The sequence below is a fragment of the Coffea arabica genome, chromosome 5e (genome assembly GCF_036785885.1).
Source record: "Coffea arabica cultivar ET-39 chromosome 5e, Coffea Arabica ET-39 HiFi, whole genome shotgun sequence".
Lineage (NCBI taxonomy): Eukaryota > Viridiplantae > Streptophyta > Magnoliopsida > Gentianales > Rubiaceae > Coffea > Coffea arabica.
The window spans coordinates 43,209,927-43,235,538 of NC_092318.1; the positions used below are offsets into that span (position 1 = coordinate 43,209,927).

The following is a 25,612-nucleotide window of genomic DNA, read 5'->3' on the forward strand; positions in this document are numbered from 1 at the left end:
TTGCCCTCATAGGAGTAGTCCAACGGTAAGCGAGCTCTTAAGAATCCTTGAGGTCTTGAGTTCGAATCTTATCCTGGACTTAAATCCATGTGACTGACTCAGGGTCGCTGCGGGGGACCGTGGCGCACTCCTCTGATTTGATGTGCCGGCTCGGATCCTAAGGATTCGAGTCGAGCATGTTTCGGGTTACTAAAAAAAAAATAATTGAGCTATTTTACCTTCGGCCCAGTCCAAACCCACTTTTACTGCTTAAATTCAACAACAAACAAATAGCCTCCTTAAACCCCTCCCTACCAAAACCTTCAAATTCCGGTCGTTTTGACTCATCCCAATGCAGCCCAGCTGAAGTTGAAAAAGAAGAAGAAAGGGGGAAAATCCAGATTCCAGAAAACGCTAAATCACCATGGAAGATCGAAGCAGCAAGTTCAAGCTTGCACTTTCAATCACAGTCGCGGTGGCGATCTCCGTCATTTTGGCAGTACAAATTCGAAAAAACAGAAGGCAAAAACAGAAGAAACAATCGAAATCTTGCTATCTCGATACAGAATCTCCTAGAAAACCTCAATTCAGTTTCAAACGCGTTGTGGCAGACAATTCTTACTCTCAATTCAAGCATTTGAAGCTCCAGGAAGCTGCCGGCGCCGCCAATGGTAAATTTGAAGAGGTGGAAAAAAGGAAAATTTTAATTTTGTTTGGAAATGTTAATGAAATTAGCTTCTTTTAATTTGTTTTGGCAGGGGATTATGTGAATGTGCATCCGTACAAGGCGGAGATTGGGGAATTATTGAAGAATTTGAACGCAGCATTTGTGGAACTTTTTAGTGGGGAAGTGGAAATGATTGGGGATAAGGCTGATAATTATGTTTGGGTTGAAACGAAGTCGCAGCTGGAGGAGCTTGCTGAGGTGTTGAGTAAAGAGAAAGTGTTTGGTGTTGATACTGAGCAGCATAGTTTGCGATCTTTCTTAGGCATCACATCTCTCATTCAGGTATGGATACTTGTGTTTGTATTTGGAAACGAATGCCTTTCGAGTATGTGAGGAGTGAAAATTTTACACATTTGTGTAAAAAAATTTTTAAATTGTTCAAAATGGTATCTTTTTCCTGTACAATACAATGCAAACTGGGTTCTATTGGATTTTTCTGAAAAAAAAGAAAGGGTAAATTTTTAATGTTCATGTGTATGTGCTGATATAATGTTGGTAGATATGGGAAACCATAGAAATGTCTTATGTCTTCTTAAAAGAAATAAGCATCTAAGTGCTAAGGTGGATGTGTATTTGCATCCCTGAGGCATAATACTGTACTCAGTTAATTCATAGATATAGAATATATGAGTTTTTGTGTTTAATGTGAGGTTTTTCTTGAATAGATATCGACAAAAAGTAAGGACTATCTGGTGGATACAATTGCCTTGCATGATGTGATGGGAATTCTTCAGCCCGTGTTTGCTGATCCTCTAATTTGCAAGGTAATTTAGTACACATGGTATGGTTGATTTAATTTATTTTTTATTGCTTGTAGTGAATCTTCTTCTTCAACTTATAACTGGTATACAACTACTTATAAATAGCCAGCTGTCATTAAATTTTAAATTTTGAAATTTGAACATCCCATTTTTCTTTCTCAAGAAATGTGTAATGATCCACACTTAAAAGAAAAGAAAAAGGAAACACGTTTGAAAGAAAAAATGTTGATATTTGTGGAATAGTAAGTATACGTGAATCAACATAATATTAGTTCAATAGGAGGCTATTGAACTTGTCGGATGACAGCTAAAGAAAAAGGCCAGGATTTTATAAAATGATTGCTTCTATGTTTATTGAGTTGTTTATGAACTCAAAAGTAAAGGACTTGTTTGCTTCTACTTGACATACATGGTTGGTTATCATTTCAGTTGTGTCTTAGGAGGTGAGGAGGTAGTTTGCCAACATGAAACCTTATTCTTGTCCTTTTCTATTTTAAGAACTGAATTGAGCTACTTGATACTTTAACCGGACTTGACTTGGTAGCTTCATTTGCCAACTAAGCATCAAGAAGAGTTAGCAATCATTAACTTTTCAAACTGGAATCAAACTCAGCATGATAAGCATACAACATAGTATTTATGTGTAAAAAGGTTCAAGCGACTCAAATTCAACTCAAGCTTGGCTCAATAATGACCCTTTCTAATCATCTGGATAATGATCACATATTCAAACTCATTAAAATGGTAAAAAAAAATCTCAAAAACTGGAATGTTTGGCTTAATTAGGCTCATTCGCATCCTTAAAGAAACACAGTATGCTCTGACTTCCTTGGCACCATCTACATCTTTGATGGTAAGATGGGTCGAAGTACCACGGTTAAGTATAGTTTGCATAATTCTTTAATCTGAATAGAAATGACAATAACGAGAAAGGCTACTCTTTTAATCCGCTGATCAGACTTGGAGAAAGGAAGTTAGATGTCTTGTAGTGAAATAGCAGAATGGATTTGTTTTATGTATAATTTATCATTATTTGCTTCCACTGCTTTGCATTATAACTTTCTCATCTGCTTCCTATTATCTATGATTTTCTCATAGACATGCATATAGAGGAGAATCGGGGGCATACATGGAGTGGCTTTCTAGATTAACCAGATAATCATCTACATCCTTTCATCAATGATTTTAGCAATATATCTCGTGGAAGTGAACAATGCCTTTTCATATTTTGATGTCAATATTGAAACAAAAGATTTTATATCAGATATACTCGTTCCATATTTTTCTGCTTTCCTTGTATATTATGGTGATGCTTCACAACAAATCGCATTGATGCCAAATTAATTTGTTCTTACCACTGATGTAGGTGTTCCATGGAGCTGATAATGATATTCTCTGGCTTCAAAGAGATTTTCATATATATCTGGTTAATCTATTTGATACAGCAAAGGTGAGCTACCATCATGATTTAGTATGCCTTTCATTTATCTCATGTCTCGTGCCTTTGATGGGATTGAACAGAGAGTTCAAGTAGAGCGTAGCATCTTGCTTGTTGACTTTGACATTTGGAGTTGTATAATTCAGGCATGTGATGTGCTGTTGAAACCACAAAAGTCATTGGCATATTTGCTTGAAGCATATTGTGGAGTTGTTAAAAATAAACTGTTACAGGTTAGCATCTTTCTTTCCTGTCTCTCAATTTTATGAAAATTTCTAAAGATCATCTGTTTTGGCAAAACAAGTAGTGACTTCTCGCAATAGCAAAATATACAAGAAAAGAGAATAAGATTATCTGGACAAATTAGATACAAGATGGGGGAAGTTGGATTAGCATAATGAACTAGATTTGGTTTGCATCGTAGTTAGATCTTAAAAGTATTTTATAAACTAAAGCCTGTTATACTTTGGCCAACTCTGATGGACTGGAAAATTGAAATTGCTTAGGGATTCAACTATTGTCTATCTTGCTTGACCTTCTTTTCCTATGTTACCAATTGGTAGCATCATAAGTTGTAGTAAGAAATTTAGTATTGAAATAAATGATTAACTATGATGTAGAAGACAACGCTGGATATCAGTTTTTGATCACATGTTTTAGCTGGCAAAATTTTTCTACTTTTATTGGTGTCTTGGTTCACCTAATGGGGTTTGTTTCATCACTTAAAATGCAGCGAGAAGACTGGAGACAGCGTCCCTTACCTGCAGATATGGTGCAATATGCACGTACAGATGCACACTATCTTTTGTATGTAGCAAATTGTCTTACTTCAGAGCTCAAACTATATGGAACAGGTACGCAACGTACCTACTCTTGTTGTACAAAATTTGAAATTATGTGTTGATTGTAGATTCTGTGACTTCTCTAGCATTCATGCTTTAAATTTTTATGGTATTCTAAAATTGATCATACTTTTCTCCGACAATAACTTACTGAGAGTTTTACAAGTCAACAGTTGAGAACTGGTTTATATGATGGATTTCTAAAATATATAATTTGAAAAGAAATATTGTGGAGTAGCCACTACACGTATATATATATATATAGTGAAATTAGCTAACATGTGTTTCTATCAGAAAACTTCTATGGAGTCAGTGAGTCTGACAAACCAATAGTATCTAAAGCATGAATCTACTTGGAGTTGATTAATAGCTGTAATACATAGCTTTAGACTTCGTAAACCCCCAACACTTCATCCAAGTGTCTATGCATGTCAAGATTTCTTTTCAGTTTCTAAAGTAAATAAATAAATAATGAATAAAAATAAGAGCAAATTTTACATGCACAGACAGTGTATGCACCATCACCGTTGGATGTATTACACATGTCCAAAATTTGAATTTCAAGTTCAAATTTACATTAGTTGTCATTCATCCAAGGTTGGCAGTGTGTACACTTTCAGTGTATAATAGATTAATCCTAAAAATAATTTGAAAAATCCTGGAAATAGGAGTTGTTATTATCCAAAAGGAGCTTTCCAGTCAGTTAGAAGCTTGCTCATTCCTTTCTTTCCATACTTGAGCTCACACGAGCTGACTTCCAGGCCTTTTCCCCTCTGTATTTCAGGCTTTTCTGGTGCCAATGTTCTATGAACTCTTTGTAAAAAAAAAAAAAAGTCGTGTATGTAAAAAAAGGTTGTATTTTATACATATTGTAGTTTTCAAAATATTATTAAACATAATAGTGCACCAAAACTCATCTTTGTTGCTTTATATACATGAAGATCATAATCTGGGTACATTTTTGTCAGCAGAGTCAACATTTTCAGTATGTATCATTCTTTGGATCTGTTAGTCACATGATGGTAAACATTTAGAAGGTTATCTATATCCCTAGAAACCCAACTGGATGGAGACACGATCATCTGGTTCAAAAGTTGAATTAATTCAAATGAAGTTGAGTTACTCAATCCAAATTACTCGTTAGTTTCTCAGAGTATCAGCCTTTACTGCAAAGCACATTCTCTCAGTTTCTAAAAGGCAATTTGTTTTGTTTGTGGGATATGATGATTTATAGTACTCATTTGCATATCAGATACAAGTCATGACTCATGACATGGTTTACAACTAGATTAGCATTTGTTACTAACCATCAGCTTGTGGTCTAGCTGTCTGAAATATTCCTCAAGATTAATAAAGATTTAAAAAAGGCCCCTTATCAAAAATTTTGCTATTAAATTAGATGATAAGTGGGATGTTTCTTCTTGTCAACTTAGGCACATTTAGAACAAGTTCACTCTCATATTGTTTTTTGGTTTGTAAAGTGTCCGAATCCTGAATACAGTAGTGTAGCAGAAAATTCATCGCGTCCCGATGACACATTCCATTTTGTTCTCGAGGCTAGTCGGCGTTCAAATGCGTCTTGTCTGCAACTTTACACAAAGGAGATTGAAGCTTATCCAGGAGAATCTGCTGCAGCATCGATCATTTCTCGTAATTTGAATGATCAAGGAAGTTTCCAATCAAATTGCTGTTGTGAGACAAAGGAAAATTGCTCCTGCCAGGTTAAGGTATCGATGATTTTTTTTTCTCTTTGTTTTCATAAATATCATAAATTTTGTATGTTGATGAGTTAGTAACTTTTGTCTTTCTCTTGATAATTCAGTTTCAGGCTGTTGTGAGACGTCTTTGTGCTTGGAGGGATGTAATGGTAAGTGAATGTATCTATGTGCTTTTCTTCCTCGAGAGCATGTATAATAATTTGGCCCTTTATTTTATTTGTTTGTAATTTCAAGTACCAGCTGCCTTTTTTCTGAAGAATAGCCTATGACTTGCTAGATCCATGTTCAATTTGAGTCTTTGAGATTGCTAGACAATTGAGGCTTTGCATCTTGGTTTGTTATACATCTGTTCAGGCCCGAGTTCATGATGAGAGTTTGAGATATGTCCTATCTGAGCAAGCCATAGGCATGCTTGCAGCAAAGGTTCCAACAACTGAGATGGAAATATATGATACCATCTCAAGAGCTGATCTAAATTCTGATTCCGTGAATTTTGGTTCTTTTCTCGAATCTCCATCGCCTGTTGTTTGCAGTCACTTTGAAGATTTTTATTTACTGTTTCAAGATAATATAGGCAAGGATGATGATTGGTTAGTTCCAATCCTACAAAAGCACCTAGGCTCAGATGGGACTTGTCCCCTGTCAATATATAACTATGTTTTGCTATCAAAAACTAGCCTAAAACCAACAAATAGAACAGTTTCTAAACCAAATGGGTTTAGAGCTGCAAAGCAAGTTGCTCGTATGGCTTCAAGAGAGTTATTCGTTCAAAAATTCTCCTGCAAATCCCCAGTTTATCATAATTGCAGAATCTTTGCAAACGATGGCCGATTGTTATGTTACTGTGACCGGAAGAAGCTTGACTGGTAACTTTATTTTCTCTCTTCTTGATTGCATTACTCTTACTTAATTTCCAAATCTAGCCTACTTGTGAGAAATATATGGAGTCTCCAATGAATATGAATATTTATTGTCAAAGGTATCTTAATCGAGATCTGGCAAGACTTGTTGAAGATGACCCTCCAGCTATAATACTTCTCTTTGAACCCAAAGGTCGCCCTGAGGATGAGGGGAATGACTTCTATATTCAAAGTAAGAAAAACATATGTGTTTGTTGTGGTGAAGGGAATCACTATTTACGGTACCGGGTTATACCTTCGTGCTACAGAATGCATTTCCCTGAACATTTGAAGAGTCATCGCTCTCATGATATTGTGCTTCTCTGTGTGGATTGTCATGAAATCGCACATGCTGCCACCGAGAAGTACAAGAAACAAATAGCTACAGACTTTGGAATACCACTTTACATTCGTAAAGTAATTGATTCTGATCAAGTTCAAAATACAAGTGAATCGACTGATGTACATTTTGAGGAGGTAGGCGTATCTCCTTTGCAGTTGCGCACTGCAGCAATGGCTTTGTTGCGCCATGGGCAAAGAATGCCACCCAAACGCCGTGAAGAATTAACCCAGGTATGAATAGTTGTCAACTTTCTGTATTTTCATTTTGGGTAGTAGCAATGAATGAAAAGGTACTAGTAGTAGTCAAAAGTAAAATGATGGTAAGATCATCAAGTTGCAGACCCTATATTTTCTTGATAGTCTTGCATTTCCTTGAAGAATGGTAGTAAGAATGTGTGGTATATCTGCAATGTTTGGTAAATGACATGGTATATCCAAAAATATTTTCCAATGTGTGGTATATCTGCACTAATGTTCTATGCAAAGATTTTATTTTATTTTTTCTAATCTGGTTGAGTTTATGACACTTCACTTTATAATACTTTTCAATGGTCCTTTAGACATGGTACTTCAAACACCATGGGATGGTAATTGACTGCATATTGCTGGTCCAATTATATTGATTTGGTTATTGTATGATCTCTAACTTTAGCATTAATATCCCATTTTCTCTCGTATTTCAGATTTCAGAAAATGAGGACTTTGAAACCTTTTGAGTTTTGAGTCCATTCTGTCTTCCATATAGTGTCTAGATATTTTATTGCTGTTACTATCATTTGTTTGGGGAAAACTTTTAATGCGCGTTAGGAGCAACATCTCTTCATGGCCAAGTGTTGCATCTTTTGATTTCTATTGGCAGTGCTTTCCTTTTCACTGTAAATGCTTATAATAGATAAAATATTGGAAAGTCAGACAAGTCTAAAATGTCTTTGCCATTGTTTCCTCTCTTTGTTTTATTAGTGGCAGTGGTTGAATTTTCTTCAATGAGCTTTTGTGTCTATCGATTGTGCAGATAGTAATGCAGTACTATGGAGGTAGAGAAATATCAGATGAAGATCTGGAAAAGGCTTTGCTAGTTGGGATGAGTCCTTATGAGAGAAAACGACTAGGGAAAAAAAGAGGACTACAATTCAAGCATGCAAGTTCTCAAGTTTTGGTTGGTACAGATACAGATAGTAAAGAAACATGTAGCAAACAAAGTAATGGTCAAAACTTGATGGAGATGAGAACGGACGTAAGCGGTCACTCTACTTGTTCCAACACTCTGGCCAATGGTGAAGTCTCTTCGGCCCATAGTAAAGGAGTAGATTCGGACAGTACTAAGTCTCGAAATACCAATTGCATACCTTTTTCAGATTCTGATGTTGCTGAAAGTGGAAGTCCATTGAATGGAGCGAAAAATTTGATCTGCTCAACGTATAATGGAAATTTTTCATCGAAGCACAAGTCAAAGTATTCGCTACTTGGGCATGGACCACATGGAAAGTTAGTTGTTGATCATTTACTGAAGGAATATGGTGAGGATGGAATCCTTGAATTTTGCCAGAAATGGAGACAAGTTTTTGTTGATGCTCTTCATCCTCGCTTCTTACCTGCTGGATGGGATGTGAACCACAGGTACTTTTATGGCAGTGACCTTGTATGGTGTGCTCATATGGGATGTAATATCTAGTCATTATTCAATCCTTACAACCTATGGCAACTGTTTGTAAAATGCTGGACCCCCAGAAGTGCCTTTTTAGATTCCCACACATGAAAGAGTGTTTTTTAATTTGAAATGGTATTTAAAGTCTTAACATGCCAAAGGCAAATGCAGCACAAAAGTTGAAACTTAAAAGGCCTAGAATGTTTGAACTAAACTGTCAAGTGAAAGTGTGTAGAATTTTGGATGCTAAATTTAGAGTTCTGTGTGATTTTTATACCATAAACACATTGTATCTTGATTTAGTGATAGAATGAAGCTATGCAACATGATTAAGTCAGTATACAAATAATTTTAAAAAAAAAATTCAAACCAAAACAAAAAATGGTTACATATGAGTTCAAGGATAAAGAAACTGTAGGACCCAAGTAAAACTATAAGGGTAGCATCTCTAGGAAACGTGGCATCACAATAATGATTTAGCAAGCAGTGAAAATCAAGCTCAGATGGTGCACTTTTTGTAATATAGTACACATCCTATAATGTTGGGATCATAATTTTTTGGAAGCCCTAGGATTGTTGGATTTAGCTTTTTGTGCTGATTGGATTTGATATCTACTTTTCATACAAACTGAGATACTTATCTAAAGTATTTTGGCTTTCTTCTGGATGTGGATTTTTTTAGTTCCATCAGATTCTGCTTCTGGGATATATGTAAATGCATTACTGCGATTTAAACATATTTTGTCCTGTACATACAGTTTATTTGTCCTCTGTTTGCAAGTTGAAGACTTATAATAGCTATTCTCTTGCAGTTCCAGTTATGCATTGTGAGCATAGAGGCATAATTATCTTATTCTTGGTTCTAATATGTGAATTTCAGTATCAATATTACCAGTTCTTTGTTAATGCGTACATGTCTGCATGTTTATAAAGCATCTAAAATGGATTTAAAACTGTTCCTGTGGTTGGATCCCTGCACTTTAAAATCCAAGTTCACAAAGCAGTTGCTTGTACTTTCATGATTGTTATACTTGAACCTGTTTTTGAGTGTTTGAAAGTACGTAATTCTTAAAGTAGGAAGCATTTGTTGGGAATAAGGTTGGACACTCTCATATGGTTAATTTGCGTCTTGTCCTTCTCGATTGTGAAGGATGCTAAGAAGTGAAGGGGTGAACCTCTAGTACTCTTTAAGTACATTTATCAGAATGAAGCAAGTTTTTATCACAAATAATAAAATACTGCATAATATGTTGCCAAATATTTTGAATGGAACCACAGAAGTGGAATATTTTGCTTTTTGAATATTGGATTTCAGGTGTCAGGAGTGTGTATTGTATGGTTTCTGAATTTTTTGTGTAAGGATTTGATGTCTGGTGGTTTTTTGCCAGTGGTAAGAGGGACTTTGGGGATTTCAGCGTGTACAAGCCTGTGAAGAAAGTTTCTGCAGCTGCTGAGGAATCGGGAAAATGATCAAGACTTGAATCTGCCAGGTTGCAAGAGACCCTTTTAATTTTCATTTTATTCTAGGAGAGCACTAGCATCGTTAAACTAGGAGATGTAATCTGTTTTATCTCTGTTTATGTATTCATTTGTTTGTTCGTTTCCTTATCATCGTGGTTTTCCAATGATCAGACGAATTTTGTACAAGTGATTGCATTGGAGCTGTAGCTTATATAGTGGAATACTTTTCAAATGCAAGGATCATCTATTCTATGCATTGTTAAGAAAACCATTTGCTTTAAACCTTCCTTGTTGTTTTGCATTGAGCTGCTCTTTCGTTGGGGATTTTAGTTTCAAACCTGCAATCCTTCCGCCTGATAGGCCTCTTCCGTCTTCATTATTCTTGAAACTGAACACCTCAAATTTACTCCAATTTAAAAAGGACTGGTTGGCAATGTTTGAACGAGTTTGCCTTTTCAGATTAGGGCCTTGCAAGTCTGCAGATTGTTGCTATTCATATGAAGCTATCATGCAGCGACCTCAGAATTTGTCCGCTCTAATGGACTGCTCGGTGATGCACCAGAGTGTGGCAAATTCTCGAGTTTGTTTGCACGGATTTTTGAAGGCATTGCGACATCAACCAAGAGGGAAAACAGGATTCAACTGTATACTCGGGCCTAAGGTGGAATAACTGGAAGATCTCTTCGGTTCAAATTTACTAGCAAAAATTTAAGCTCAATCTTAATTTCAGGGCAATTTTTCCTATCTATTGGTTTCAACTAGAGGTGTCAAAATGGGTGACTTGGACGGGTTTGGATTGGATAAAATTGATAATGAGTATAAGTGAATCAACTCATTTATACCCATTTATACCCATTTAATTAGATGGGTATAAATGAATAAGTCAAAATTTTTATGGGGTAACCCAATTATCCATTTATAACCCATTTATTTTAATTTTTTTGTAAATTCATTTAAATTCATTTTTGCAAACTAAGTTATCAATTTATACCACTCTTTGTACCCATAATTAGTTTTAAATATTTACTTATAATGTTCAATAAGCCTAATTACCAATTTTTTTTCATTTATACTCTATTTCACAAAATTACATATTATTTAACAATTGAATAATAAGAGTATAAAAATTTGAACTAAGTACTATAAAAGTTAATATAAAAATTTAATCCAAAAATTTTGAATCCCTAACATTTTTTCATATATAAATTTAAAATTTCATTTTAGAAAGATAAGAAAAGAGGCTCAAATTTATCATAAATTGGTAATGCCGAAAAATGAGCAAGTTAACAAACTAAAAGAAAATAAAACCAACAAATAATAATAATAATGAAACAAAAGTAGTTAACATCATGACAAAATGAAAAATTTGAAAAAAAAAATGGGTGAAAAAAAAGAAGAGATTTAGGGGAAGAGAATTCTAAATGGGTTAATTGGGTTTGATGGATTACCCAATAATACCCATTTATTAAATGAGTATCATTAGGTAACTCATTTTTACCCATATACAAAAATTTAAGATATCCATACATATCTATTCATGAACGGGTATGGATAAATTTAGTTAAGTGGATTGATTTGCCACCTCTAGTTTCAACGGTGGGACTAGTGAAGAATGTTTCTTAATCATTTATTCCGGTCCGAGATATTGCTGACAGACTTTTGCCAAATTAGGGCTTTTCTGCACAGGTGGGTGGAAAGAGGAATAAAAAAGACGAGAGAGAGAGAGAGAGAGAGAGAAGAAAGGGAATTCTCTTAATAACCTTCAATATTCATTTCCATTTTGTTTCCTTGGGTGTACCATTCAGCCCCTGATTGTTCTATTACCCTCGGCTCCAACAAAGCCTTGAGCTGAAATCTCTAGTTACATTATATCGACTGCACAAATTTAGACTTCAGCAGTTCACTCTATACTCTTCTTGTGTTGTCCTCAACTAATCAACCATGGGCCAGGTACAGAAATGTCCCTCAACCAAAATGGGCGGAAAAATAAAGAAGGATAAGGTGCAAATATAAATTTAAAGCCATCGAAATAACCTCCGCTATTCAGCCATCTGAGCATGTCCATCTTCCAGCTTTCAAATATAAATTTCAAGCACTGTGCTTTCAGAAGTGGAGAAATCTGATCTGCTCAAGAATTAACTAGAAATGCACATCAGATCCTTCACGAATCTGGTACCACAACTAAAGAAACGTAATCAAAGACATACCATCGCTGAAACTACTTATAACAGTAACAGTTGAGACTTGTGATCAATGCCATTGAAGATGAAAGTCCCAGACATAGGAACAAACTGCCTTGTGATGAGCTGCAGTAGAGGCAAAATGATTGGCTTTAAATATATTCGTAATTGTGGAGAAAGTTAAAAAAGACCATAACTTGGCAAGAAAGTTCAGCATTACTAAATTGGACGGTTATGTCTGCATTCTCCCAAAAAATTATGAAAGGAAAGACATCCCAACCTTAATCACTTCCTGTGATGCAATTCCACCAATAAGGGCAGCCACAGCGTGAAGCTCTGCAGCACCATACCGGCACATTTCATTTATAAGATCTTCTATTAAAGATGAACCATTACAGCCCAGATCACTAAGGAGGCTGACCGCAATACTTTTCAATCTGGAAATATCCTCATCCATCCCACTGCAGAAAATTAAAATAGCAGAATCGCTAAGATGATGATCAAATAGCGTTTCCGCAATGAATGTGTCTAAATTATGGTTTTACCCCTCAAATTGGCCAGGGAAACTATTATAGTTTGCAGCAAAACGGTCCGCAGCTCGAAGCAGAATGTAGAACCCTGCAGCATAACTATAACACAAAATTTGAGGCCAAATAAAGAGAAATCACAATGCTGAACATGTGACATGTGACAAATCTAGAAAGAGCAGTAAGATATCTAACTATTTGCAATCAGCTCCTAAAGTTTTGCAGGTGCTGGAAACAAAGTAAAAAAAAAAAAGTTAAATGCTGATAGATCGATATCAATTTCTCTTAATCCTAGCTTTTTGAATGATTTACTAGAAACAAGCAGAATGTCTTAACAGTTCCTTTCTGTAACAATCTCTCTGAGCCAACAATAAAAACAAAACAGACGAGAGTAACTTATTATGTAAATTGTTGAACAGAAAATCCCATACACAGTCCTTAATTTTGTGCAACAGAAAGCTTTCAAAAGAGGTGATGCCACTTGAATGAATGATCAAAAAACTCAACCAGGGAGAAAAAAAAGTCTCACCTATGAATTGCATATACAAAATAAAACAACCTCCAATAAGGATGCCAACTAAGGAGATACAACTTCAAATACTAGAAACAAATAGTAGTATGTTATCCTTAAACCCCAATTCCCTAGCACAAATATACTTCTTTTTTCCCTTTTGGGTTTTTCCAACCATTCTCAATAAACTAGACTCAGAAATCACTCATTTCTTCCAACCTCAGTTTTCGGGTAAGAGGCCTCAGTTTTATGCTGTACTACTACTTTCCCCTACATTTTTTTCTCTTAACCATCAACGGGCCTTCCCTACACAGTGCAGAGCTCTAAGAGATGATGACTTCTGCAGATAACCGGGAGAATGGATAACCACAGCAGACTATAAACTTAAGAAAACTTGTACTGGTATTTCTGGTTCCTTAATATGTAACCTATTTTGAACTTAATGAAACTACTCTTCTAATTCTTCTTCTCCTTACTCATATTTTGGTTCCATTGAGTAAAGAAACCTAGGTTTCAAATTAAGTCTGGTCAGACTTTCCAAGCCATTGACAATGACAGATCTATATAATGAAGCTCCAAAAAACTTTTAAGTCCTTGAAAGAAAACTTCACATTAGTAGCTAGTCAAATAGATAAAACATGCATATCAATGTCAGACCCAGCTCCGAAGTCACTTTTACTATAGAATAGGACTACTTTTCCTGAAATGTTATCTAGATCAAGCATCCCAAATGTATTTCTGGTTCCTTAATATGTAACCTATTTTGAACTTAATGAAACTACTCTTCTAATTCTTCTTCTCCTTACTCATATTTTGGTTCCATTGAGTAAAGAAACCTAGGTTTCAAGCCATTGACAATGACAGATCTATATAATGAAGCTCCAAAAAACTTTTAAGTCCTTGAAAGAAAACTTCACATTAGTAGCTAGTCAAATAGATAAAACATGCATATCAATGTCAGACCCAGCTCCGAAGTCACTTTTACTATAGAATAGGACTACTTTTCCTGAAATGTTATCTAGATCAAGCATCCCAAATGTAATTTATGAACCTGAGAGCAGTCCTTTAACAAAGGTCAGTTTTTCTTTTCTTTTCCCCCCTTTCACTTCTTGGTCTTCAACCCCCTCAGTTACTACAAAACAATACAAACAATATTCTCAAGGTTTAAGCCAGTCTGAAAAATCCACTCTATAAAGTGACATCAAATAATTTTTCACTTCCTTTTTTCTAGAAACTAGCCCATAAACCAAAGAAAAGCTGATAAGCATGTATATACCTGTAGTCTTCATCAGTCAGACACTTCTGTAATTCTGCTTGGACTGGGGTGTTGAACTCATCCTCAATGGGCCGATACCTACAAACCTAAAACCATATCATATGCCTCAGATACTAAAAGAGAACATTTTGATATGATAAAAACAGTTCAACACAGCATGATGTTTCAGTCCTCATAGAATTGAGGGACTCAATAATAAAGGGCAGTTCTCTACTTAGTCTGGCAAAGTCAGTAGTTGATATCTACTGTACACAAAAATACACCAAACAGGGTGGAAATACAAGAAAAAGGGAAACAAAAGAAAAACAAAAACACAATGTGACGGAGAAATATATAACACCCTCACAGCCCCTGCCAAGCTGAACATTGCAACATTGCAATATCTATCGACCTGTTTTGCCAAAGGTCAAATTAAAACAAACGAGTTTCTTCATTGCAGTCAAACAGTTTCAAAAGGATCTCATCATGGATCCATTCAATGCAAAATTTGCTGAAAAGTGACGATTCCAAACAATCACTCTTCTAACTGAAAGTTGGATTAACATTTCAAGAATAAAACAGACTTACTCGGAGTTTCCTTGCATTTTTACAGAAGCTTTTTATGTAAGCATTTGAGATGCTATATGGATCTCTACCAATTATTTTCAGGATATGCCTGACTTTTTGCTCCATAGCAATAAAATCTGCCACAGCCTTTGCTTGGTAAATCTTCTGCAAATTTACATACAACCTACAATGTACACGGAAAAGCTCTATAATATACAAGTCATAATTTTCATAGACGTAAATGACAAAATACTGCTTGTCCTGCAAAAATGCTAGTCACTAACTCAGTGGATGATGTCATATCCGGTATTGAACCCTCAAGAGGTGCCTCCCCATTCCCTTCATTGTCAATGAAATCCTGCAGAGCAGGCATGAAATATGGTTGGGCAATCATGCAGGTCAAAAGGGTAGAAATTCAAGGTTGTTAAAGAACTGTTGAACGAAATTACAATAGATAGTCAATCTATTAAACTAGAAGACTAATTTCATAAAATGAAATGTTAGCAGACGAATTTGCTAATTATTTATTATAAAAATGAGAGCTAATATTTGTATGATAAAAAAACAGAGCATACAGAATCCACAAAAAGTTACCTTTAGAGCTGCCACAGTCACCCAAAACTCTGATGAACTTGAACCAACTTCAGCACTACCATCATTAATTATCTTCTCTAACTCTGAACCTTAATTGTGAAATCAAGAAAGATAAATATACATTTCTACGAAAATAAAATATAGTTGTTACATCAAAAATACGTTGACCGGTAAAAATAGAATTCTGACATGAGTAGGAAAGTGAAATACCAACCTAAAAGCAAGTCAAACTTGAGTTGCAAACTACTAATGTAATTAATGCATGCAAATACTATAAGTTTTCAAGTAGAAGCAGATCATTTAATCAACTAAAATGAACTGAAACACAAATTTTCTAGTATTAGTAGAACATTAATATACCATTAGCACTTGGTTCCACATTCAAAAAGTTTGTAATAGGCACAAATATAAGCACGGAATCAGATTATCAGAAGAGGCAAGTTCAAGATACGATCTTGATCAAGAATCTTATTTCCATCCCAAAGCTTAAAAAATACTTCTAAAACAACCAAAATCAGAACTGCTAGGCAGTTCCCAGCTATCCCACTCATTAGTATAAGATTTGCAGTAGTTGTGACAACATGTGACTTCAAAAATGTGCTCAAACCCAATTACTACAATTCCCAACAACTCTAATTATGTCTTGAATCCGCAAAATCATTACTTACTGATTCCTCTAGGAGCATAGACTTTAAATGAAGCTTCCATTGCCTCTTTATAATTGTCCTCATCAATTGCAATCATCCTGGCTTTAATTAGGTCCTAAGATAATTAAAACAAGAACGGTCTCAGAAACCAAACTAGAATAAAATATTATCGCAAGTGAAAACCAAATTTTGAACCTTGAATTGTTTCTTCTCATCTCTAGTTGATGGAAGGCATCCACCATGACTTTTTGCCCACTCTTCTGCCATCTTAACGAGAATGATGACGTAAGGGGTGTGCTTATGGACGACTGGATCAGATGTGTTCAAATCAATAGTGTCTGCAAAACTATGAGTAACAAATATATCATCAGAATCTACCTATTAAATTGAAGGCAAAAACACCATCAAAAGAATTAACATTCTCAGAAACAATCAATGCACATGCAGAAGTACTGTGACTAACCTTCTGAGCTCTGGCCATGGGTTATTTAGCCGGAGATCATCCAAAAAGTGATCAGGCTTTGACTCAATCACAGTATGCTCCTGCAATAGGATGTAACTATGAGATTTCAAATGTTAAAGTTTGTAAATTGTCCAATTATCTCAGCAAATGTGAAAGCAAAAGTCAGTCACCTTCACACTGATCCGAATAAAACCTGTTAGACCATATGAGCGTGCAAATACCAGAGCAACATTTGCATCTCGACAGATTCTGTCCAATTTCACCATTGAATCTTCAACCAGCTGAAAAAAAAAAGACAATGAGATATGTAAATAACATCAATTCATGACTTCTACTTTTAAAAGTGAAGGTAGACATCAAAAATCCCCTCGGCAGTAAAATCTCAACCACTCCATGACTACATCTACTGGCTGAAAGTGCATCTTTCCATGTTTAATTTTCTTTAAAAAAAAATAAGTGTTAGGATAGATTCCCCGCAAGTAACTTCTGAATGCTTAGATCCAACCAAAACTCCAGAAATCAAAGACTTTGAACAGCCTAATTCACTAGATAGAAGGTTTAACATGAGTAGGCTACAAAGGAGTTGGAACTTACTGCAGTTAACCAGGAAAAAAAATTTCCCAATTGCTTCCTTTGAAGGGGATATCTTAGGATTGTAAATGGTCATCAGTTTGACCCTTTGACCCAATTGATTCAAGTATAAAGCGATGTAGCAGACTGATAGCTTAAGAGGTTAACACCAAATTTGACAACTCAAACTATGCTGGCTTAGTTATATTAAATTGCAGAAACAATAACAGAGAAACTAATCTTCTTTGTTCCTTCATATATCTCCAATTAAGTATATGTAAGCAATGAGGCACTAGGAATCAATATGAATTCCAATCACTATGGATCAGTAGAAAATTAAGGTTACATTGATGTTTAATTTGACTTTGTCTCAATTATAAATCTTATTGCCAAGCTTGATGGTGCCCATAAATTTAAATGAGTCTACGTCATTAATCATATATGTGACATAAATCAACAAAGAATTAACTTAAAAAATAAAGAAATTCATACCTGTGTGGCCACTACCTGAGTGAACTGTGAGAAGAATGATGGATTTGACTCAATCAATGCCTGGGGATACTCTTCAATAAACTTGGCTTTAACGGCATCATTTAGCTCCTGAAGAAATGAACACACACATTTGGCCTTCGATTGTCCCACACATGATTCGTCCACTACAACAATTACAATTAAAAATCAGAAAAGACGATCAAAAAACACAGTTTAACAGCACAACACATAAATGACAACGTTCATAGAAATATATGTCAAAAGCAAAATGTGTACCCATGAAGTTATTCCCAAGGTCACCCACTTCAACTTTTGAGCCATCGACAATGGTGATACTTCCAACCCCACCAAGAACAAGATTTTTCAATGTTTCTGAACCTGTTGGCCCACAATTCAACAAGCATATACTAGATCTCTCAAGTGCAGCCTGTCCTTGCTCACCCCATATTCTGAGAAACCAAATTTGCAGTACAAAAATAAACAAATATAGTAAATAATCATAAAAACTCATATATTCTCGTTTTACTTTCTCCATTCTTCTCCACAAAATTCAACTCTTTATAACCATTTTCGAACTCGAACCAAGATTAAATATCTTAAACCAAATTTACTATTATAAAACTCCTATAACCCTAGTACAAAAATCGTAACATTGCAATATTATTATCAAAAAAAAAAAAAGCTTCGCAAAAAGTGATATTAATTTCACTCGAATTCTGGATAACAGAACCAACTTAAAGAAAATGAAAAGCGATTATGCTTTAAGGCCAACTAAAACAAGATCAATGTACAAAGCAATAATTAATCAACTAATTTCAATCCAAGATATCCAATAAAATTTACAAATAACGTTTAAACTTGAAATTTCTATTACTAATAAATAATTAAACAACGCTAAAGCGGAAAAATATCAATAAATTCTATACTTCTTGCCCTAAAGCTATTACTAATAAAAGTAAATAGAGACAATGCCGAAGGTCAAAAGGGTCAATAAAGAAAATAGTGAGGCAAAGAAAAGCTTCAGAATAAGTTACCTGAGCTGACGATCGTACTTCGTTTTGGGTTCCGCCATTTTGCTGTGTACTGAACGTGCGGCAGTGTGTATGGAGCTTTCTTGACTTTCGCTGGCTTGCTTGGTTACTACGCTGTGGGGTTCAAGAAGCTGAATTTTTACTCTGACCAAAAAAAAAAAAAAAAGCTGAATTTTTCCGAAAGGATATCCTGAGTGTGTTTGATTGTAAATTATTTGAGATAATTTTGTAAAAAAGTATTGTAGCCCTTTTTTGAAATGATGTATGTGAAATAAAAAGATAATTGAAAAATGTGTCAATGATACAAGTAAAGTATATGTAAATAAGGTGTAAATAACGTAAAATAATTGACAATCTGAACACACTAATTGTATTTGCATCCCCTATAGTTTAATGAAATTGTGTTTAAACCCGTTGGATTTAAAGGAATTACAGATATAGTCATACAACGGGCTCCCGTGTTATATTGTATTGGGACAAAATGTACCATAAATATGATATTAGGTAAATCAAGCTAATCTTTCCTTTAATTTTAGCAATTCTTCTATTGTTTGTTCAAAAACTTCCCCTAAAAGATTAAAGTAATTTTGTAATAAATTCCCTTCAATGTATCAAAAATGCCACATGAGTAATTATTAATGCCATCTAAGTGTTTTAAAAATAAAAAAAAAGAATAGGATGGGTTATAATTTCCTTTCATCAAAATTTAAGGTAGGATAAAATTGATGACACTTGATGTACGTATAGCTATAAAAGTTAGCTCTCCGCCAATTTTATTTTTTATTTTTTGACTAAGTGCTTGTATTTTTAAAATATTTTTGTTTTAAATCTCTCTTTTCTACTTTTCCATGAATAAATAATATAGGTTAGAATTCAAAATTTTTGTTTTAACAACTCTTTTTTGTTTGATATAAGGAACATGAACAAGAAAAGTAAAGGGTAAAATTACAAAGCGAAAACTATCATAAATGCTTAGTGGATACAGAGCAATGATGAAGGAGATCCACATGTTATTTTGAAATCAAGAGGGGAGATCTCTAATTTTGGAGAAAACTAGAGGGGAGAATTGTAATTTACCCTATAATATAATAAAGGGTTAATTACATTTACCTTCCCTATAGTTTAGACTATAGGTTTAACCATATTACGATGACCCTTTTATAAGTAACATCCGTCAACCAGCAAATAGAAAATACTAAAAGTACAGAAGTGCCCTCTATGCAAAAGTACTAAAAATTAAAACAAAAACAAACTTGAAGACTTCTTTTAGGGATTTTTTTTTTTTTTGTTTCTTTTAGTAAAGACGTTTGTTTAACTAAAAATATATCAAAAGCTCTTTTCTTCAATAGAAATTCTAAATGAGTTTAAACTTTTTTCCTTAAGAAAAAAGATGGTCTAATAACTAGAAAAATGGAGATCAAGAAAAAAAGAAAAAAGAGACTTTTTGCTGAAAATTTTAAAAAAATTATGGTAAATTTAATCAAATGAAAAGGGAAAGCAAACGACCATAATCGTAAGGAATGTAATAACCATCTTGCGTCTTCAACTTTGCCATTCACGTGATATATATTGTTTCATCACTATACAAGACACAAGCAACCGTGCATGTCTATAGGTAGCAAATAAGGAGATTGGTCCTCGTGCTCTTAATCAGGTAAAGCTTTACAGGGATTTAATAACCCATGAAAAGAAGAATCAAATGCATTTAGCAATTAAGATTTGAATATATATGGTTGATTTGGAAAAAGCTTATTTATGTACTGATTTCTTCTTATCATATGTAGAATTTGGTTGTTATGACAAGGAAATTGTTATCTTTGGTGTGTGTATATATATATATATATATATATATTTCATATTTCTTTCATAGTTCCATTAGATTTTACATAGATTTTCTCAGTGATGGTAGTATTTTGGGGATGTCTTTTGGTGGCTTGGATTATGTAAAAATTGTTATTCATAAATCATTAAATTGGGTAACTTATAGAAGTAGGGGATGGTAGTTGTGGTGCTGTGGTAGAGTCTTACAGCCATCACTCAATATAAGATTAAGGTGTCAGATATTTTGAGGACGAGGAAGAAGAAGACTACTACGGGTTGAAGAGGTCCTTTAAGCCATCCACTCGATTTTATCCATTGTTCCTGCTAAAACTTAGGTAGTCAAAGTTAGGTCCTGTTTGATAACTCAATTCAGCACTTAAACTTAATAAATTCAAATCTTAATATATTTAGACCGTTTGATAATAAAAAATTGAACATTTGAATGAATTAATGGAAAAATCATCCAAAACGTCCTTGACATTTTGTAAAATAACTTTTTTCGTCCCTCACTTTTAAAAGTGTAATTTTATGTCCCTTACATATTCACATCGGTCAAATTTATTCCCTAACTAGGTTTTCGATCATTTTTTGGCCGGAATCCATCATGTGCAAGGCACGTGATCATTTTTGAAGGGTAAATTTATCAAATTATATTTTACATAATCTGATCTATAGTCCTCCACATTTTATAAAATAAATTTTTTCGTCCCTCACATTTCACAAAATGATTTCTCCATCCCTCACATTTCAAAAAATGAAATTTTCATTTCTCACTAATTATGTGTGTGAATACATTTTTTTTAAACACATGTATATGTCTATTTGATTTTGCTTAATAATAATAGTATAAACACATGTATGTAATTGGGCCCAACTTGTGGGCTATCTTCTCTTTTTGTATGATTATGACTAATATTTACTAATAGAACCTTAATTTGCATATTCTTATTGTATTTTGACCGAAAATAGCTTTATTGGCCAACTTGACAATGAATGCAAAATTTTTTACTAGCTAATACCAGATGAAATCAAATGATCACGTATAATATATGGTATTCGTATTGTTAAGTGAAATCAAATAGACACATACATATATTTATGCTATTCGTATTATTAAGCAAAATCAAATAGACATATACATGTGTTTAAACAAAATGTATTCACACACTTTTTTTTTTAGGGTTTCCCTCACACACATAGGCCCTGTTTGGAAGCTTGGTTTTTTACCAAGTTTGTATAAAACTAGTTTTTTAACAACTTGTGCTACAGGAACCCCAAAAAACTTACCCAAAAAACTTATAAAATTTTTAACCTACACACTTAAAATATCCAAAACACAACAAAAAAAAAAATTTCCTTCCCCTTTTCTTCTTCTTCCTCTCCCACCACCACCTCCATTGCCGGCTCTGTCGCCGGTTTCCGCATCAATTTCCGGTGCCGGTGCCGGTCTTCTTTTTTTTCCCCCTTTTTTCCCTCTCCCCCTCTTCCTCCCCTGCCATCATCCTCTCTTGTCTTTTTTTTTTTTCTCTCTACGTCCGGCACCATTCCCACCTCTCTGTGGGGAAAAAAAAAGAAAGAAAAGAAAGAGGATGAGAAGCGGGAAGGGGACAGGGAAGGCGGGGGTGGCGGGGCAGAGGGGGGCGGCGGGGGGAGGGGGAAGGCGGGGGGAGTGGGAAGGGGCAGAGGGGGCGGCGGGGAGAGGGGGAAGGGGCAGAGGGGGGCTGCGGGGGGAGGGGGAAGGTGGGGCAGAGGGGGGCGGCGGGGGGAGCGGGAAGGGGCAGAGGGGGGCGGCAGGGGGAGGGGGAAGGCGGGGGGAGTGGGGAGGGGCAGAGGGGGCGGCGGGGGGAGAGGGAAGGAGGGGGGAGGGGGTGGGGCAGAGGGGGGCAGGGGCAGGGGGAAGGCGGAAGGCGGGGGGAGGGGGAAGGGGCAGAGGGGGGCTGCGGGGGGAGGGGGAAGGCGGGGCAGAGGGGGCGGCGGGGGGAGGGGAGGAGAAGGGGAAAGGGAGGAGAGGGGTGGCGGTTGCTGGCAGGCTGCTGGGGGTGGCGGAGGTAACGGGGAAGAAGAAGAAGAAGAAGAAGAAGAAGAAAAAGAGAAGAAAGAAAAGAAAGAGGAAAGAAAGAAAAAGAAAAAGAAAAAGAAAAAGAAAGGGAAAGAGAAAAAAAATAGAAAAGGAAAAAAAAAAGAAAAAAGAAATTTTTCACCTTACAAAAACTTCTACAAAATTTTTCATCTTACAAAAATTTCTTTCTACAAATTTTTTTCAAAAACTTCTACAGTACACTACAGTAAAGTTTTAGACAAACTCCCAAAAAACTCAGGTTCCAAACAGGCCCATAATTAGTGAGGGATAAAAATATTCATTTTTTGAAATGTGAGGGATGGAGAAATTCATTTTGTGAAATGTAAGGGATAAAAAAATCATTTTATAAAATGTGAGGGATGAAAAATGTATTTTATAAAATGTGGAGGACTATAGATTAGATTATGTAAAATATAATTTGACAAATTTACCCTTCAAAAATGATCACGTGCCTTGCACATGATGGATTCCGGCCAAAAAATGATCGGAAACCTAGTTAGGGACTAAATTTGACTGATGTGAATACATAAGCGATATAAAATTACACTTTTAAAAGTGAGGGACGAAAAAAGTCATTTTGCAAAATGTGAGGGACGTTTTGGACGATTTTCCGTTAATTAATTGGCACTGAATTTCTTAGACAAAACTTGCTTCCAAAATTAAGTGATAAACTATTCATTTATCATTAAATGTGATATGCACTTAAATGCATTAAATTTAATACTTAACAATTCAATAACTTAATACATTCAGACTTCAGATTTCAGTTTTCAGATTTCAATTTTCAGACTTCAATTTTATAAAACGCACCCTTAGTTGACTAACAAAAGGAGTGTAAGTGTTAGGAAGTTATGATTTTTAAGGGTCTTCTAATGATATAGATAAACCTCAAGATCTGTTTCGTAATTTGGTTAAATCTCAAGGGAGAAAAATGTAATTTAATTAATTATAAAAATCCAGGGGCTGGTCAAGATTGAAACTCCAAATTTAGAGGTCTTGGGATTAACTCAGTAATCACCCACTTCCACTCCCCATTTTTTAAATCCCACTTCTCCTAAAAAAAATAAAACAAAACAAAGATTGCTCAACAGATTTTTGCGATGCATCATTATTGGGATAACAATATGTTTGTGACAGTCATCATAGGCAATTAGGTGTCACAGAGATTTATGTATTATTAACTGTTTTCAAATGACATTAGAAATTGCAAAAATAAGTTTGAAGCTATGTGGCTACTACATCGAGACTTGAACTATATGAAATAGAATTAATATTTTAGTATAACTTATGCAAAAGATCATGAGAATGTGAGTTGTTAGAAAATAATTATGTATTGCGTCTCGACTGTAAAAGTCCTAATAATTACTTTGAAAAAGAGAACTTTTAGAATAAAGTTAAGAGAAGGTGTCTCTAATAAAGATAATAAATAAGCCTAATTTCAAGTTGGCTTCATGAGTTGGGATTTATCCTTACATGTTGAATCTCACTTTAGTAGCCAACTAAGAAATAACTAGTTATAAATCCATGCCTTGAGTCATATAAAGTCATCTAAGGTGTTATTTGCTAGAAAATCAATACAAAGTAAAATAATATGATTATGAAACATTTTGAAATTAAAGGAAATAAACATGTTTTGTTTTTGAAATACAAATATTAAATTCAATAATTAATTGTATCCAAAATGTATCATCATAACCAAGTTCTTGTGAGCCCGTAGAATGCACGGGGCCAAAATTTGATCCAAAAAATTTATTCTTTTTTGTTTCAAAACTAAGATCCAAGTTTACTTTCCACAAATATATTTTTAGCTCATGTTATGTAATATTAGAATTGAATGCTTTTTAGAATGAAAAAACTCATAAAATGTTCATATTTGTTTTTTTGTGCATCAAATTGGTTAGTATATATAAATCTATTGAGAATATTGCTTTATTGTTATATTTTATAGTTCCTTATTAGAAGGGCAAGATTGATACAAGAATTAACCATCTTTCTCTACTCACACTATGTAATATATAGGTTATCTCTCCAAGGCTTAGACAAATATGGAGGAGGTAATTGGAGAAGCACATCTAAACTTTGCATATGATCTAAAACACCTAAACAAATATCTAACCATGGAATATTTTAAACGTATGGTTGTTGTTGATAAGATGACAAGGTCAAACTATTCATGAGATGCGATATCCTTGAGATAATAATCTTGAAGTATCCAAGAGGTACAATCTTGGATAATGGGTAACTCAGCAAGTGACAACCAATTAGCCATTGTCATTGTCTCATGGACATGCGTTTCGAGCCATAAAAAATATTTATTTTTTGCTTTCAAATTGTTTTGGAGAAACTTGAGTGCTATATTGATTTATAAGTATTAAGAACTAAACTTGTAACTTTTACTACCATTTAGTTTTTAATATTTCCATATGCATTACTTTCTTTGTTAGCAATTTAAAAAGTTTTGATTGGCCCAATTGAGAATAAAATATTAGATATTAAATTTTCTCATTATTCAAATAAACGAGAACCAAAATAGTGCTTACTCCATATATGCTGAAATGTAAAATTCAAGTGTCATATTTTTATAAGATAGGCATATAAGGAATTAGTCTTACCAAAATATTTTGTTTAGATTTCAAAAATTTATTCGTGAGATTTTTAGTCATATCTTATTATCATTTATTTGTAAAGTATACAATGGAAAAAATTATTATCTATAGCTGAACAATTTTTCATTGTTTAAAGAAACTAAAAGTTTTGCAAGTCAAGTTTGGAATTTTTTTTATTAATAAGAGAGGTTGATTTGATTAAAAAAATCAATTATTTTGGCCCTCTAATTTTGGAATGTCAACCAACGTGACTTGTTATCTGTCTTCATATACTATCTTAGTCTCTTTTTTTTATAAAAAAAAAATGAGCATAGGACTTTTGACAAAAATTTGGGGAGGAACTAATATGTACAAACTATCACGTCAATTGCACATGTATATTTAAAGAAAACCAATTGTGAAATAAAGTCAAAATTTTTCATATATTTTTAATTTTTCCAAGAACTAATTTTGTTA

The 25,612-nt window shown here is 34.5% G+C and overlaps 2 protein-coding genes across 5 annotated transcripts; one reads left to right on the forward strand and one right to left on the reverse strand.

The window, feature by feature from the left end:
- Positions 1 to 240: 240 nt before the first annotated feature.
- On the forward strand, positions 241 to 10,094 carry LOC113690835 (protein RRP6-like 3). The gene is made up of 12 exons (XM_072048706.1): positions 241 to 650; positions 738 to 988; positions 1,372 to 1,470; positions 2,834 to 2,917; positions 3,052 to 3,138; positions 3,639 to 3,759; positions 5,260 to 5,474; positions 5,570 to 5,614; positions 5,820 to 6,331; positions 6,445 to 6,937; positions 7,719 to 8,323; positions 9,740 to 10,094. Exons 1-12 carry the CDS (start codon positions 404 to 406, stop codon positions 9,819 to 9,821), a joined length of 2,841 nt encoding a protein of 946 aa, XP_071904807.1. The 5' UTR covers positions 241 to 403; the 3' UTR covers positions 9,822 to 10,094.
- Positions 10,095 to 11,559: 1,465 nt separating this feature from the next.
- On the reverse strand, positions 11,560 to 18,792 carry LOC140003875 (NEDD8-activating enzyme E1 regulatory subunit AXR1-like). 4 transcript variants are annotated; one of them, XM_072048708.1, is made up of 15 exons: positions 18,653 to 18,792; positions 17,895 to 18,067; positions 17,619 to 17,782; positions 16,727 to 16,837; positions 16,557 to 16,636; positions 16,289 to 16,439; positions 16,115 to 16,208; positions 15,447 to 15,535; positions 15,137 to 15,210; positions 14,874 to 15,036; positions 14,307 to 14,392; positions 12,538 to 12,621; positions 12,273 to 12,453; positions 12,020 to 12,118; positions 11,560 to 11,936 (listed from the first exon to the last, which is right to left on the reverse strand). In XM_072048708.1, the coding sequence occupies exons 1-14, from the start codon at positions 18,688 to 18,690 to the stop codon at positions 12,035 to 12,037; spliced, it is 1,572 nt and encodes a 523-aa protein (XP_071904809.1). In that variant the 5' UTR covers positions 18,691 to 18,792; the 3' UTR covers positions 11,560 to 11,936; positions 12,020 to 12,034. The 4 variants fall into 4 exon arrangements, 3 of the variants coding, with proteins under 3 accessions (XP_071904809.1, XP_071904810.1, XP_071904808.1); XM_072048709.1 differs by having other exon boundaries at positions 11,560 to 12,118; positions 17,634 to 17,782; XM_072048707.1 differs by having other exon boundaries at positions 11,560 to 12,118.
- Between the last annotated feature and the right edge of the window lie 6,820 nt (positions 18,793 to 25,612).

Coding starts and splice junctions, on each gene's coding strand:
- LOC113690835 (XM_072048706.1), top strand. CDS start 404: ATGGAAGATCGAAGCAGCAAGTTCAAGCTTGCACTTTCAATCACAGTC. Junction 651..737: donor AGCTGCCGGCGCCGCCAATG/GTAAATTTGAAG, acceptor TTGTTTTGGCAG/GGGATTATGTGAATGTGCAT. Junction 5,615..5,819: donor GTGCTTGGAGGGATGTAATG/GTAAGTGAATGT, acceptor ACATCTGTTCAG/GCCCGAGTTCATGATGAGAG.
- LOC140003875 (XM_072048708.1), bottom strand. CDS start 18,690: ATGGCGGAACCCAAAACGAAGTACGATCGTCAGCTCAG. Junction 17,783..17,894: donor CCTTGGGAATAACTTCATGG/GTACACATTTTG, acceptor TAATTGTTGTAG/TGGACGAATCATGTGTGGGA. Junction 12,119..12,272: donor CATCACAGGAAGTGATTAAG/GTTGGGATGTCT, acceptor CCTCTACTGCAG/CTCATCACAAGGCAGTTTGT.